Source organism: Ptychodera flava, chromosome 8 (assembly GCF_041260155.1).
Source record: "Ptychodera flava strain L36383 chromosome 8, AS_Pfla_20210202, whole genome shotgun sequence".
Taxonomy (NCBI): domain Eukaryota; kingdom Metazoa; phylum Hemichordata; class Enteropneusta; family Ptychoderidae; genus Ptychodera; species Ptychodera flava.
The window spans coordinates 26,409,364-26,427,235 of NC_091935.1; the positions used below are offsets into that span (position 1 = coordinate 26,409,364).

General features: G+C 40.9%; 1 protein-coding gene across 1 annotated transcript; it reads left to right on the forward strand.

The window, feature by feature from the left end:
- Positions 1-828: 828 nt before the first annotated feature.
- LOC139138048 (metabotropic glutamate receptor 2-like) lies at positions 829-9,440 on the forward strand. The gene is made up of 3 exons (XM_070706270.1): positions 829-1,792; positions 3,617-4,797; positions 7,046-9,440. Exons 1-3 carry the CDS (start codon positions 829-831, stop codon positions 7,751-7,753), a joined length of 2,853 nt encoding a protein of 950 aa, XP_070562371.1. The 3' UTR covers positions 7,754-9,440.
- The last annotated feature ends 8,432 nt before the right edge of the window (positions 9,441-17,872 follow it).

Sequence of the window (17,872 nt, forward strand, 5' to 3'; positions counted from 1 at the left end):
TTGTACTGCGTGGTAGTACTGTGCCCGCAGCGTTGAAACCTGCAAGCACTGGTCTTTTCAATCGCTAAACGACTGTTTCAAGTTCCTTTCAAATGGGTAGATATGTTATAGATTTATGAGGCAGAGACGGCCCAGAAATTTCGTTGGCAAGCACATTGCTCAATGTGATGTCACGTCATCGAATTTTCAAGATTGAAGTTTTACAATTCCTTAAATTACAGAATTGCGCATGCGTTCTGGACACTAACTAATGATTGCCAAGATGAGCCTTGTTATGATGGTATCATCGATCAATTAAAACGTGATGGTTCAAGCGATGCTCTTGTGATTTTTCAAAGCACCGACTCATCTATTGTCGTAATTGCACCTGAAAGACAGCGTACAACCCGGTTCGAATACCACATTTCGAAATTTTCAAAACACTGATTATGAAGGCAGCGCTATCTAAGCCGGTAAGAGCGATCAATAATCTCATATCCGCTTATTAATCGAAGGTAATGATGGGTAGCAAATCTGCGAGAAGTTGGTATTTGGTTCGTTGCCGAGGTAATTGATGATCACAATTTTGAAATGCGAACCAAAAAAGACTGAACAACGTGTTTGCTCTACTCTGTCAAGCCAAACGTAAGCCCAAAATGGTCTCATTTGGAGGGTTATCAAGTGGTTTGTGGTACGAGCGTGCATCTTGCAGTGGGGTATTTGTGCGTGTTTATAGGCGCTCGGAAATAGCGGCTCGCCAGTTGTTGAACTCTACATAACTGTCGCACTAGCACTACGTTCAGCACGCAGCATTTTGTCTGGCTCCTTTGCTTTGTTCTTAGCGTCGACATGTTACTCCAAGGACTGTTCGTCATCATGACTGTCAGCCTTGCTTCGGTGTCACACGTTTCGGCGTTGTCTGACGAATCGAGAAACTCGCCTTTTAGAGATGCCCGAAGCGAGCGTTACGTGCGATACGGCGACGTGGTCCTGGGCGGGCTCTTTCCACTACATCACTTCAACGAGACCGCGGGAGAGTGCGACAAAATGCTCTCCATGAGCGATCTGAAGATGGTCGAGGCAATGGTGTTCGCCATCGACAGAATCAACGCCAACGAGTCCATCTTGCCGGGCGTGACCCTCGGCTTCGAGATCTACGATACCTGCCTGACACCGACCATCACGCTAGAAAATGCCCTGAACTTCCTGCCGTCGCAGAAGGCTTTCGACTGTAAAGGTCCCAAGGAGCGTTTTCCTTGCTCTCGCCCGGCAGTTGGCGTCGTCGGTGCCGAGCGAAGTAGCAGTACGATACAGGCGAGCAGCCTGTTACAGGTCTATCGCATCCCCCAGATCAGCTACATGGCTACTATTAAGGAACTCAGTAACATCAGAAAGTACCCGTACTTCCTGCGCACAGTTCCACCTGACTACATTCAAGGCCAAGTTATTCTCGATATACTGCTTCACTTTGAATGGTCATTCATATCCGCCGTCCACTCTGACGACATCTACGGCCACAGCGGGTTCACAACTTTCCGCCGCCTCGCCGAGGATCGGGGCGTTTGCTTCGGAACAGTTCTCGAAGTCTCCGCGTCCTATGGGGACGCCGAGTGGAACCGGGTGGTGCATCAGTTGCTCCGCTACACCAATGCCACGGTCGTTGTCCTGTTCGCTCAGAGAGAAGAGGTGGAAATGTTGCTGAACGTTGCCGCCAGGAACGCTGATGCCGAAAGATTAACCTGGCTGGCAACGAATGGATGGGGAAGCTACTGCCTCCAACCGATCAATTCAGAAAACGAGAAAGCTGCCTATGGTATGAAAGACATTCTTTTAGTTTTTTAATACCTGCAAATAGTTTATGACGATACGATATTAATGATTTCATCATTCAAGTGTGAACACTTTCTATAAATCTCCAGTTCATGTGTCCTTATTTAATATAAGCTATGATCCAATTTTTTTCTCACTAGTTCTTACATATCTATCTTTAGCAATATGTGCCAGTGTCCACATGTCCATTCCACGCCTAACAAGTCACATGAAACACTCAGAGCAATCGATATTGGAAGTGTCATTTTAACATTCCCTCAATCAGGACCATAATACTTTGTTCTCCGTAGAAATAGTAGTGTTCAATCAATCAGTTTGTTCAGAGAAAAGGCTTATAAAAAACTACCCTTTTACACTGGCTGGCGATAAAAATAATGTGTGGGGGTCAGTCAATGCACAGTCCCTCCACCCATTGTGGTCAATGAATGACATTTCACTGAGTATTTAGGCAAAACAAAACTGCTTATAATGTTGCAATTGCATACAATATTCTGAGTTGCACACACAAATATTGTTTTTATATTCAAATTTAGCCATACACTACTTTTACAAGTGCAAAGTCAGGAAGTAAAAAGACAGGACAGAACATTATATAAATCGTTTGGAAATGAAATCATTACAATATAACTGTGACGAGTCGCAGATATTTGGACTTTGCATATCCTAAAATGCTACAACCGCATCGGACAGGTCCTGTATTCCACGATGTATGAATGCAGATCTGGCTCCCGAGTGCCTGTTTACTCTTTCTAACTATTTTCCTAGCAAACAGTATCACCAAGTCAGTAAAAACCAGTATTGAGCCGAAACCATATTTATTGTTACCCACTTGGCATGGTATGTTACAGCAGCTTTAGTCTGTAAAAATCGTGTTTCTATGTTTCCGGGGCCTTCAAATAAAACATTACCGAATGTTGCATTTTAACACACATCATATACCTCGAGCCAACATCCTACGTAACGCTATGGGGAAAAACGCCCTCAAATTTGTAATATAATTTTCCGTATCTCGACCAGGCACCTTGTCCAAATATGGGCAACCGCGTGCATTTCAGAACCAGAACGCGGGCCGCATAATCATTATTTGACTGAAAGTGAACCGGAACTATTTTCAACTTGACACCTTCGGGATTTGAAAATGATCAATTTAAATGTTATACATAGGAACTACTGTTTTTACAAAATTATGCATAAAAAATTCGTTAAACCTCATAAAAGTGATTTAAATATACAAATGCCAGTTCGATAATGAAAATCGATCTATTTTTTCAACAGATTTTCGTCGAACATGGACATTGTGTTTAAACCCAAAACTTTGGAGTGAAAACTATGTAAGAGCTAGATAGAGAAGTATGTTATTTGTACCCTCGTGGTAGGAGACCATTTGCCTTCCTTATTTTTACGGGGAAAATGGTCCCCTACCCTCGGACACAGAGTCCTAAAAACAACGGGTTACTTGAAGGTCCCTGGAAACGCAGATACTATTGACATAATTTTTACTGACTAAAGCTGCTATAACAAACCAAGCAAAGCGGTTGAAAATGCAACTGATTTTAGCTCAATACCACTTTTACTGACTTTGCCGATTTGGAAGTGATAATTTCTATAAGCTTACACCGGTCCATCATATCTATAATACATATTGAATGATCTTTTCTTTGTTGTCAGAAAATAAGTTTATAAACCATTTTGCTGGTTTTATCATGAAAACGTTACCATTGAAGTAATTACTACGTCCCCACTGTACTTTCGAAGGTCTTTTCAAATCTGTGATAATATTTCAATTTTTTTTTTTTTTTTTGCGCAGGGGCGTTACTTGTGGCTCCATATGCTGAGAAATGCCCCGAGTTCGACGAATACTTCTCCTCCATCGTCGCATCCCAGAGCGACAACCCGTGGCTGACTGACTACCTCGTCCACCACTTCAACTGCATCCCGGGTCAGTCGACTGCGCCCAACTCCGGCCAGGTCGGTTGCGACGACCCGAAACTGATGACGACCGGCGAAGAAACATCCATGGAGAGCTTGATCATCAACGCGGTTCTGGCATTCGCTTACTCTCTGAACAAAATACAGGTAGAGCAATGCACGACTGAAGATCCGCTGTGCTGGGAGCTCAACCCTCTTTGGCAGACGATTTTCATGAGGCATCTGCTCAACTCGTCATTCCACGGACCGACGGGACAGGTTTCTTTCAACGAAGTTGGGGACAGCTACGGGAAGTATTTCATCCGTAACGTTCAGCGGAAAGGGGACGGTGGGTATGAGTGTGCGGAAGTCGGACTCTGGGAAGAGGGAAGAGACTGGATGAACGGGAAACTGGAGATTTTTAGCGACATACAATTCTATCGGAATGGGACGTGGTTTTTCTATGACTGGGACTCCCGCAACGGGACGGCGCCTGTATCCGTTTGCAGCCAACCGTGCGGGGAGGGCGAAATCCAGTCTGTCATAGAAGAAATGCAGTGTTGCTGGATATGTTCGCCGTGCCAAGAATGGGAAATTATTCGAAGCCAGGGGACCCTTTGCATGGCGTGCCACACGTACACCTGGCCGAACGAAAACAGGACGAAGTGTGAACTTATAGAGCCGTCGTATCTCCAGGATTTCGCTCCGGCCATCGCCTCGCTGCTCACGGTCTTCAATTCTCTCGGTATTCTAGCAACCGGACTCACGTCTGTCTGCTACGTGCGCAATCACAACGTGCGGCTCATAAAAGCGTCCGGTCGAGAACTTTGCTACCTAATACTTATTGGAATTATCTATTCGTTTATCATGAGTTACTTTTACATTACTCCACCGAGTGACACCATGTGTTTTCTGCGGAGGTTCAGTTACGTTGGATATTCGTTGATTTTTGGTGCCCTTGCGACGAAAACGAATCGGGTCTATCGGATATTTCGCAGTGGCAAAAAGAGCGCCCTCAAACCAAGGTTTATCAGTCCGAAATCACAAATCACCATAACAATGATGTTCGTGACTGTTCAGGTAAGAATTATCATACATTTAATTTGTGAGTCATGTTTTCCCTACAGGGACTTGTTTTTGTCGTAAAACGACAGGGAAAAATGCTTATCTTGATACAGTTGGCACTTGATCAATTGATCAAGTTGAAAAACTTGAAAATCCTCGAAGCAGGATCCTATGCCTACGGTGTTGTTAAAGGTATACAGCACATGTAATATAAATATACCCATATATGGTCAAAGGGGCGTTCCTTGGTATTCAAAATGCCCATGTGAGGGCGCTGTTTTTAAAAAGCGGCCACCCGCTTAAAATCTGTGGTTGGTTAGATTTTCTCTTTTCATGGTAACTGTGGCAAAATTGGAACAGGTGACAGTATACCTTTAAAGCAGTGTTTGCATCACGTTACTCCTATTATTACAGGTATTTTAACTCTTCAGACGAATTTCGTCAGCCATGTAAATTTGAAATTGTAAGACCATTGCTAGAAAAAACTGATCTCGATATGAATATCTTTGAAACATTGCAGTGATTGAAAAGGCAGTATTACTTCAAATTAATATGTAATAAGAACCTTCATGCTAAATGTCAGTCCGCCTATCGAGAGAGCCACAGTACGGAAACTGCACATGTTCAAGTGCAGAACGATGTGTTGTGTGCCGTTGATCAGCGTTGCGACGTCATTCCAATTCTCCTTGATCTTTCTGCAGCTTTCGACACCATCGACCAAGATATATAATATAATAGTAAATACACAGGCTGGGTTGTAGGTGAAAAAATGACAGCACTGTACTCGATTGGATTAGCTCGTATCATGGAGGTAGGAAGAGAACGTCTCTTCCTACCTCCATGCTCGTATCTTTGAGGCAGAACAATGAGAGTATGTGTTTGGTCGGTGATGTCGGATGCTCAAGCGCTTGACTGTGGCGTTCCACAGGGTTCAGTCCTTGACCCTGTACTTTTCAGTCTGTACACATACCCTTTGAGGACACAGGCGGCCCAGACACTATTAATAAGCTTATTATTGAGTTTTTCTCAGTTTTCTCTGTCAGTCACCCTCCTTTTCTTCATGCTCTGACTGATCGTAGTAAATAAAATAAATGACTATATAGCCTAACCTAGCCTCTTGACTCTTTATTTATTTTACACCCCATTACAAGGACGTTTATCTCTCATATACACATCTTGTAATTAATTAGTCACCATAACTAATTATGCTAATCTGTGGACATATCAAGGGTTGGTCAACATTGGAAAGATAAAGTTACCTTTCCTATCTTTCGCAATTATGACCAACCCATAAAATCCCTGATAAGTTCATGGATTAGCATAATTATTTGCGTTGACTAATTAATTACAAGATGTGTATATGAAAGATAAACGTCCTTGTAATGGGGTGTCAAATAAATAAAGAGTCAAGAGGCTAGGTTAGGCTATAAAGTCATTTATTTTATTTACTACGATCAGTCAGAGCATGAAGAAAAGGAGAAGAACTGATAGGGAAAACTGAAAAAAACTCAATAATAAGCTTATTAGTAGTGTTGGACCGCCTGTGTTAGGGACATCATAACAATGCATGGTTTAGATTTTATGTTTCATGTTGATGACTCCCAGCTTGATGTAATTTGTTCTCGTGACTCTGTGCACTGTCCAAAGTGAGAACTGTATTGAGGAGATATTTATTTATTCATTCATTCATTCATTCATTATTTATTCATTATTACTCATGAACCAATAGGTTACCGTGGCCCATTTACAGCTTCATCCAGAAAGTAAAGTTTGATTTAAGTTGAAAAAGAAAAACATAATATAAATCCTATACCTAATATAAAAAAAACGTTCAAACAAACATTACGACATGTGTGAGTTGAACAACAGCTGACATAATTTTATAGCTAAAATCACTGATATTGAGATGATTAGAATAATTCTTTTAAACACAAACCTTTTGAACTATTCTGTCTCTGAAGAGTGGCAACGTTGTCTCAAAATTAGCCATCTAGGTACACTGTGAATCACACTATGGGGACGATCCTCCAGCTGACGTTTTTAGATGTCCGTCACCCTGGAGATAAAGATATGATCCACTTCCATTCCCTGGGGAAATTCAACGCCTGTTTTCTCATTTGCACAAGATGTCCGGAAACTCCCCAAGCACAAAACACGGTTAACTAGGTTTACACTCGATCGATTTTGTCGGAGATATCAGCTCTTTAATGTCACTACAGCATTATTAATTTCTCACTTTTGTTTTTTGTCCGCTTTCTTGCAGTTAGTGTTGTCATTGGGATCAATTGTATGTGTTTTCCCGGAGAGTCACTACTCCATGCCTTTGTCGACGATGAAATTCGTGGAGATACGTTGCCTCGACTGCGTTTTTATCGACGTGCTAAGGTTGACGTGGAACTGTTTGCTTCTGATCATTAGTCTGTATCAGGGATTAAAAACCCGAAAGCTCCCACACAATTACAACGAATCGAAATTCATAACTTTGTGCGTATTCGGTGCTTTCGTGGTCGGCGTATCGGCCATTCCTGCGTACGCCCTCACGAGTCTTTCTGTCTTCAGTACTCTCTACAAGATCAGCGTGTTCATCTGTATCGGTTATATGAGTTTGATATTCCTGTTCTTTCCAAAGTTGTACGCCATCTATTTTGTCTCTGAGGACAAAATCACAATCGAAGACTCCTTCGCTAGCAACCAGAGCCCCAGCACCTGGGACAGCGGACGGGACGGCAGACCGAACGACGAGAATGCAGGAAAAGACCAGCCGACGCGCAGACACACGTCCATTGACTCAGGCACTGACATCAAACTGACTGAAGCTGACGGTCGCAATGAACTTACGAGCGGCGACTCTATCGAGCGACATGGACCGCTTCGTGCGTCGAAGTCAGACGGCAAAAGACGGCCATCTAGAGTTCTACCCGCCACGACAGAAGTCGACGATGTTTGTGGTTTTGACATGTACGAAAACTGAACTGCTGATGAAGCTGTCAAGGGTTTCAGTTTATAAGCTTACAATCAGTGTGAAACGATGGTGGCGCAGTCCGCTCACCTGGATTTTGAAAAAAGATAATGATCAATTTTAATTAGTTTTTATGACGTAAAATCAAAATTTTCGCGTCACATATTTGCAAAAAATACTCTCTTCAATAGAAAACAAGCGGAAATATTTAAAATAACATTTCTAATGGTGACCTTCTAGGGATATCCTTAAATGCACGTGTCAAACATTGATTCGTTGAAATTCGTCGAAGACAAGTCATGAAAAGCAGAGATGACTCGTGAAGTTAGGTTGTCCATAAGAATTTACCGCGGCAATAAAGTCAACTGAGAGTGATTTCTCCTAAACGTCTGTATGGCGCCACCACAGGTAAAAGTCATAACTTAGTAAACGGACTGGTATACCCATATCATAAAGGCAAGTGTCATGAGTATTGCCTACTTTTACATCCATTTACTTATTACTGTTCTCCCTTCTAGCATCGACACTTGTGAAACTTTCTGAGCTTTTGAGGGCCCACTAACTGTAAATGGCATTATACATTATCTGTTGCGTAGAAAGTTACATTGTACTACTGACAAGATAATGCAAACAATCATGATAACTCAGTCTATGTTAACGCAATTAGTTCTGGCTTTTAGTTAAAGTTAAATGTGTGTTAGGGTTAGTATATCATTGTAACAATTGAAACTCAAGGTGTTTAAACTTAAATCCCTTCCCCTTTGCGAAAGATTGAAAGTGCGAAAATTCGAAGATGAAGTTATGATATAAATTTGCCCAAAACAACATGGATTGGTCAGTAGGTCGTTTGAAATTTAAACTGATGACTGGATTTGACAAAAAAATTTACCCGAACATTTAAAAACAAATCCAGAACGGTTGTTGAGCGGCACTTATACACACTGTTTTCATGACGGTAACCGTGGTGTATAGCAAGTGCGGCTTTGCGCGCGTTAATCGAAGTGCAGTGAACCCTCCCCTGAACTAAGTTTCGTTCGTAATCCGCGTGTTTGATTGTCAACTTCCATATAAGGTAGAATGTGCCTCGAAAGAGAAAGACTTAAACTTTTTGGATCAATCTTTCCGAATGACATTTCAAACCATTCTCTTACCAAATCAAGAATAAAAAACAGGGATCATCGTGCAACGTTCGGTACATGGGAAACAAATACCCTGACTTTCACCGATATTTGACATTCAAAATGGCCGTCATCCCCGTGTTAATATAACTTCTATTTTAGAAAAACTAAGACGTTAAAAAATGGTCTTACTATATCCCCGAGGTGCACTCTACCATAAAATAACATTGATGTTTCATTTTGTAACAATTTACACCCGGGTCGATCTTTCAATGACAATATCAAGTCACATTTTGTGTTGACAGAAATTCTGTGTAGTATTGAATAAATCGATCAACTGTATATTATAATCGAAGAGCTGTTGATATACTACAAAAAACGAACTTTATGAATCAAATCAGATAAATCTGTTGAAGTCATATCGGTTAAATTAATTTTGGCAGATGTTGTCGAACGAGGAACTTCTAACTTTGTTGGACCTGAAGATTCCATCTAGTATCTGTAAGACCAGGCGTTTTTTTCCTTCGTAAATAGTGCATGACATTTTATTGATGGATGGATTACAGACTTTTAAAATCACGTGACTATGCTTCTGTATTTCGTGTCTATCATAATATTTTGCTTTTTACAGTATTGTTTTGGCAACGTGAATATTATGTGGGCCTATATTCAGAGGCTCCAATACGTGTTTTGCTCTAATTGCGGTATTGTTCAATGTTCTGAATTGCAAATTTTGTTGATTTGGATTTTTTGTGTCGTCGTCGACGCGTCTTTGAAGATAAGTAGCCCAAGAAACAGGGAAAACCAGACAAAATTAATAATAAATAAAAATCCGTTATGCAAAACTTTTGTGTGTTTCTGACGGTACCATTTTGGAAAATATACCGATGAGGATTTCATCCTACCGAACTGATACCAAACAATATGCACAATTGGTTGTCTGTAATCTCTCAACCTTCTACTTCTTACGTCAGCAGTTTATTTTTAACGGTATATCCTTATCAGTTCCTTATCCTTTCCAAGTGATTGACCTGTGTCAACCCAAATGACGCCTAACCTTGCCTAAGTAATCTTTACCAGATTACAAGAACACTGTCAAAATCCTCCTTTTTGTAGAAACCAATGCCTGCTTGAGGTCGCCTATCACAATTTTAGGGAGCCGTCATTATTTACGGCCGGGGGGGGGGTCCGGAGGAATTGCTTTAGAAACTCCAAAATTTTGAGTAACCCCCCTTGCTAACCATGACGTGTTTGAGTACCCATCTCTCTGCTACAGAAATTTTGAGTGACCCCCCAAAGAAGGAAAAAATTGGGAAAGTTAAATATCTATACAATAAAATGGATTGCTGCTGTGACAGGCCCTGTAAAGACCCTGATTAAACCCTGGGGTACATGTGTGTGTTAAAAAGAGGTTCCATTGCTGTGACAGGGGCTGATGTACAGGTCTGTATCCAGTGCTCTGATGAAATGCAGTGTTCTCCGTAGGATTTTTTACAAGAGGGTGTAGATGGGGTGCAAGCGGTCGCGGGGGTTGGTCAGGAGGGGGGACACCCCCCTGCCGTTGGAGCTTTTGAAAAATAGAGATTAAAATGGTGTTATTTGGTGGTACTTGGGGAGTATTTTTTCAGATTTTTTTCGTATAAAAATCTCAAAGGAACAGAAATCTTAGACAGTATTCCAAAACCTATATTCCAGTTCACTGATTTTAATGAAGATTACATTTTTTGAAAACGAAAAAATAGCGACAGACGTCACGGTACATTTATTCACATTTATTATTTATTATTATTTTCCTGCAATAAAAGATGGGTTTGTTGTCAAGGCATGGTTTTAAACTTTATAGAATCAGAATTAGCTTGCTTTACACATTTTCCCCTATCGGTAACCTATTCAATGTATAATATAGAAAGCAGACGTTTCTAATGAATGATCAGGCAACTATATCAATCTTTAATCAGGAAATACTGAAAAATGTACTCAGTGCTAGCCTCTAACATAAGGCTTGCCACGTCGAATAGCTGATCATTCTCGTCTGAAGATCACAATAACGTGAAACACATAGTGTAATGAGATTTTAGTTTTACTTGAAACATATATATTATACCGGCTATGAACATACATATCTCAAGCATTACTATTATTGTTGTATTAATTCATAACTTCACTAAACGCTTCATTACATATCAACAAAATTGAGTAGCCCCCCCCCCCATTCTTGTTCTCCACTTTTGAGCAACCCCCTTGTAGCTTTCAATTTTTTGAGTGACCCCCCTCAGATTCCTCCGACCCTCCAGGCCATAAATAATGACGGCTCCCTTATAATGAGAAATTCAGCAAGGGTGCGGCCGAGAATTCTTCTGTCTACCAAATGGACGACTGCAATTTGTTCATCTGTTTCGTCCCGCTTCAGCTGAATAATATAGTATCTCGAAAGATTTGTCTTATATCTCGTGAAACGTAAGAAATTGTCAAAACGTATACTTGAACACGTCCAAATGATCACTGTGGCCGACTCAATATATGTCATTGCGCTCTCGGCACGCATTTCTCGTACGCTTATTTGTTTAGTTGTGGAAAGGCCGAATTTTAGCATACGATACTCACAAGAAGTGGAAGGTTTAGGAAAGGCACTCAGAGATGTGTTCCCTAGTATTGCACTTCTGTCATTGTCAGTTCATTGCGTTTACTTTTGTGCAGACGAAGCTGTAGTCACGAACCGGATGCTATACACTAATTGCCCAGAGTAAAGGAAGCGCGACTTCTGCGATAGCGGAAAGGTGTAATGTTCGAGTTCGCTTTGGAGATACCCACGGTAATTTGAAGTTTAATTCAGGCGGTTTAACGTCAACAAACCCACTAATGCCGTTACCGTTCATAAAATGTCAAGTAGCTGACACCTCCATAGAAATCCTGTAGAATTGGCTGAATTTTTTATCGCAGCCACTGGCGGTTTTCTGATGTATCTCGCTTACTGTTTCAGATCTTTTTTTTCTGCAGCGTATGCGCATTTCTGTCTGTTCTGTTCTGTTCTGTTCTATTCTGTCTGTCTGTCTGTCTGTCTGTCTGTATGTATGTATGTATGTATGTATGTGTGTGTATGTATGAGAGAGAGAGAGAGAGAGAGAGAGAGAGAGAGAGAGAGAGAGAGAGAGAGAGAGAGAGAGAGAGAGAGAGAGAGAGAGAGAACGAACATATTGGCAACTGCCGAAAACAGCATACGCAACCTGATAAATCGCAATTTTTGCATGTAGCACAGGTTTGCAGCAGAGACACTTTATTTGCCTCCGGCCATCCAGTATTACGTGAGCCCATAAAAAGGCACATTTTTGGAGGGAAAAAAATAATCTTATTTGGTGCGCATGAGTAATTTCGTGTACAGGAAAAACTGTCTGGTATGCACCAGATAATATCAAGCGTGAACGAATTACTATCTCTGTTTTTCTAATTCTAAAAATGTCCCTTATGGGCGTTCGTCCTTTGTTGAAGCGTGTAAGCGTTTTAAAGATTGAGAAATTTGGACACAGCGAAGATGGCAATAGAAACACAATGTGAAATAATTGAAAGTCCTTATGTCGAAAAGATTTTAAAGTCGCCGTGACGTTATCACAGAAACCTCCAATATGTCTTTTGCTTTATATTACGGTCTGGATATTTTTTCAATCGGAGCGCAAACCAAACCGGATTTTCCTAGTTCACAAATTCTTGAGAAGATAAGAAAGCCATAGGTGAGCTTTATCGAAGAGTGTCTTACTCCTGGTCGGCCTCTTTTGAATGAACTTCATTTAACTCGCCGTTTCCGGTTGATGAGTTTCATCGGTAGTATCGTACGGCTGCTGCGGTGCGCATAACTCGCTTAGGAGTTCCAATATGGTATCGTTAAAATGCTATGAAGAGTAATGTTCAATGTACCGCTTGATGATCAGAGAAGCATGCAGAAATACATCCTGAGAACAATCTAATACTACATCTCCAAATACGATGGAGAGGCCACGGAAAGTACCAAGTTACCATGGAGATTCGTTAGGCGACCTTAATACGTGACGACGTTTATAAGAAGATCATTGGTGTGCCGTACAGTCTACAATTTCTTCCTTAGTTGCAGACATGGTCTGAGCTGGACCAATGAGTTCGATGATTACTTCGTTTACTGGTCAAGTAAGTTACCCCTCGTTGACTGATAAACACACTCAAGTGGAAAGTTGTATCCGAGTTCGCCCAATTATACAGGTTTTCACCTTGCCTTCGAGCAAGCCAGCGACAGCTAGGCCAAAGATTTTGCAATTCAGCGTGCACAGCCCACAAGCACAAGCTCTCTATCACCAACCTTTCCGGGCGTGATTACTGCCTGCAATATTCCAACATAGTATGCCATCGATTAAAATCCCGTCTTGTCAAATCACAGTTGTTTGATAATGCTGAGAGAACAGTGTTAATCTCCTTAATCGTGCGTCCTACCGCTTCCCCTAACTTCGTCACCATGTCCTCCCGCGCGGCACATTTTGGTTTCCCAGGGAAACTTTGGGAACAATAAACCATTTATTTACAAAACAAATATTCATTAAGCTTCTGTTGCGTCAAAGCGTTGGAGCTTTCTGTGACAGGATTGATGTAAAAAATACATACATGCATACGTATGCATACGTACACATAACATACGTACACACACAAACACTCAAACAAACAAAAACAAACAAACTACAGGGGTTATTCGATACTTGCTAAAGTTACTGTACCTTTACATTTCACAAATAGACAGACTTCTACGCGGACAGTACCAGTCGGTAAAACGTTTCCTATGACGGGTGGTGTCTGCTATAAATAAACTGCTATCCCGCAATCGGATTTCTTAGAATCAAAACTGTACCAGTATGAATCCTTCTTTCAAATTGACAAGATGAACGGAAGCAGATTGGAGACAGGGATGAGCACGTCATTCATTTATCATCTGTGACGTCTCTGATTTCCTGTAAATAGTCACGCACACGTTCGATGATTCCATCTTCGCTGTAATACTTGCTACGAACTCATGCGTTTCCTTCGTACGTCGAGCCCATGGAGATATTGCTATGGTAACTAATGTAACCACTTAAATATGATATTACAACGAGAAAAAAACAACCATTGGTATATTGTTAGTTTTGATAACCTATGCCAATAGTCATTCAATCTTTACGTGCCAAGGAGTGCTACCTCCATCAACTAAACAAACATTTCGTGTCGTGTGCCCACATACTTTAAAGGGCCATATATGTAACTTTTTTTTTTTTTTTCGCCCACGATTATTTTTTTTTGTATGTCAATCGCCAGTTTTCATACTACTCCCAAAGCATGTTGAATCACCGACTATTTAGTTTGTCAACATCGTCTTTACGTGTACAAGAACTACTATTGTTTATGTTTGTAAACTTGTCCGGACCAGAATTCACCAGTCAACAACAACAATGCAGTCTACACATGTTTAGATTGAGTTAATGACAAGCTGAATACTGTGTATCTCAACATGCTTCGGGGAGTAGAACAAGAAACTGAAGTTGACATTATAAACAAAACCGGTGGAAAAATATCACCAATAATTGCAGCCACTGGCCCTTTAAAGAAAACTAACGATGCAAATTTATCTGGCATCGCGTAGGTATATTTGCCTGAAAAGTTCCGAGTGTTAGTCACTTTTCCAGAAAGGCGTGAGTTTTTCTGTATATGTTTACTTATTTGATTCAGGATATTGCTTCTTACCATACGTCATGTACATGTGAGAATCTGACTCAATTTATGGGCAGCCAACAAAATTGTTTGCGCAAAGAATTTCCAGAAAAAATTATACCAAAAGACGCTGTTCGTATGCAATTTCACGGGCTGGCAGGTATTTTTCCCATGAATAGCGAGTGGGAACATTTCTTGTTTCTTTTGTCGCAGCAGCAAAATTGGAAAAGGCCAAATTTATATTTTCAGGAGTCTACTAATGGGCAGGGGGAAGTATGACGCAAAGAGATAACAGTTGGAACTCTTTACGGGAGAGGGCCGTGGGGATCTTTTTGAGTGAAGAGATTGGAAGCAGTAGATATTTTTGTGGGAATCAAATTTTAATTTCAAATTTATAGAGTATTAACAAGTACAATGCTTCTATCTAAAATTTCCCAAATTCAGCTGGTTTGCAGCCCTTGTTAATTGCTAATTGGTCGTAGAAACTCTTCGATTCGGTGTACAAGATGACGCAGTGACGTCATAAATCACTTGTCTGTCGCACAAGGACAAACATTCGTTTCGCAGTTCAAACTATTCAAGGGTGGTATCAATTTTGTATACATCATGCACCATTACGAAACTACCGAATAGGCAATTTACACTAGAATACCATGCACTCGGTGCTTCAGGTGTCCAGAATGTTAATTTTCATTTTAGCGCACTATATACCCTTTGTCATGAACTTCGGTCGCTCCACTACATTTTTGTTGATGCAAATTATATGAATTCAACATGAACGGTGATTGTTAGGAACTGCACAGGGTATCGCGAGCAATTATGAATATGATCAATCAGCTACCTTATGAGCTGCTAACGAGTTATTTGGTCAGGGCGATAAGCCCCTACGCTGGCGATCGGCAGAACAAATTAATGAAGGGGATTAGGGAGGGCAATTAACAGATACGGACTGTTTTCTTTGAAATATTATACAGACCATAGACCCTCGAGGGTCTATGTACAGACATAGCTATATAGGGTAAAGTAATAGGGACACACTAGACACGGGTAAGGGTTGTATAATGAAAAAAAAGTTTAATACATGACATTTATTGATCATATTCATAACTTCTAGACGAATATTGCTCGCGATACCCTGTGGAAACTGCAGGTGGACCCAATCCCCGCTAATTATCACCCGGGGTACGCAGAGCGTACGCGCGAACCGGAATCTAATCTCCGCGTTTACCATTTTCCATAGACGGCAAATTTTCTCTCGATGCCTTACACTCTAATCCTCCTGTGATAAATGCAGTAATGACGTTGGTAATGTTTTTGAGAGCAACAATTATTTTTTTCCACCTACCTTTCAAACACATGGCGCTGTCAACTTCGGGGACCTATAAAAAAGGTGAATTTAAGAATGTTGGCGCGACAAAGCACAATGTCTTTCGACTTTTCAACGACACCATGCGATTCAGAGTCCTTCGACGATATGAAGATGAATCTTTGCCTGAGAGATGATATAATGGCAGCTTAAGAGCGAAAAAAGTGTTTTGCCTCTAATAGTTTGGAACGATGTAATTGTCGGTAAATCAACACACGATGTTATCATTCATCAAGACAGGATGTAGGCTTTATATTGCTCAACGACGCGGGGTTCTGAAAACGCCGACTTGTTTACGAATCTCGTATCCTACAGCACAAAGCCCAATCGCCTTCAACGCTAAGCGCGAGATTCTGCATCTTGTTGAAATACCATAAATAACATAGAAAACAAGTCTTTTATAAACTGAATTCAAAAGTATGATTCTTGTAAGAGATCGCACAAATGAACAGGAAAGACGAATACAGTTGGACGAAAAGTAGAAAAATTACATGTAGAATAACGTATAGCTACCAGAATACGTATTTCAAACATTGTTAAGTAAACAACATTTCAATATAGTGTAGCAATTTCATTTCAAAACGACAGAATATCTCCAAAATGTTTCCATGGCAACTGACGGGGGCTCGTTAACTTTACCCGAGTGCCCATATCCGGTTGTTTTCCGAAGATGTGTCCACAGCAGTGATTTTGTTCACGCTTGCCCAGGTAAGCCTGTGGCTGAATCTGTGTATTTTGCACCGTTGACTATAAGATGACACAAAAGAGAGAGCTGTTGTTGAACACGTACCAAACTTGCTGGTGGTAATTTTCCTGAATTTCACAACACATTTTATGAGTAGCTTCATATTAAGCTACATGCAATCTCAAAAACATGTATTTTACATTAATGTCACTTGTCTTGCCTCTGTTATGCTTTGGTCTGCCGCTTTCGATGATGTTTCCTTACTCCTAAAAGAAAGAGTTACACAATAAATTATCAACGATCAACGTTTTTCTACTTATTTCTTGACATCGTCTTGTTTTTTCGTGAGACTTGGCAGTAACGTTGAACCACACACGCATGTAATAGTGACTTGACTCAGACACAAAATGTGTACGTTTCTTCGAATGCCAGCTGAGAATGCCGACAACAGCTTGATGCGAGCACGACCGTTTCAAATTCAATGAAACGATTTAGGAGGGAGAGCACAGTGTAGACTGTTTTTAGTTCTGTAAGTGGACCTGAGAAGCCATAAAACAGTGATGCAGACCACGTCTTCTCTTCTCTTTTCATCCTTGCAAAAAATAATTCGTCAAACAAGCTCCTGTTGCGTTAAAGGAACAGGAGCTTGTTGAACGACCATGGACGTTGATCTGTCAGCAGATCAAGAAAATAGAACTTGAAATTTACATTTTGCGCACCAACCAATGTCCGGTCCGCAATCATTCGGTAGTGTATTCAGAAAATTTTCAAGGAATCTTTGAGGAACGATTTTGAGTTTCGCAAACACATTCCTCGTATACCTCATGATGGTTTCCATTGTATAAAGTGTCTTTCAGGCCTGCACGTACAGTTGTCCACGGACTTAGCTGACACAATTCACGAAGTATTGCCTTCGAAGTTGCCAGCATCCTTGTTGGGAGCACGGGGGTGTATATAGAGCACACAGATCGGTATGCTACCTCAATGTTGTCAGCAACAGTCTATACTGAAGGCTGGCACACGACTGTTCAGAGATAACTTTTGAATTAACAATCAACGATTGCAAACTAGAAGTGAGATATTGAGATACCCTCTTGATGATTGGCAGCTAGGGGCAACATGATCAATGCTTCAATATTGATGTAAATAAAACATTGCATATTGAACGTCGAGACGAATAATGTGTTTTTTCTCCGAGCCAACTCGCACGTTTTACAATCACACCCTGGCATCTTGTGATGGTTTCATAGAATGTTAGACGA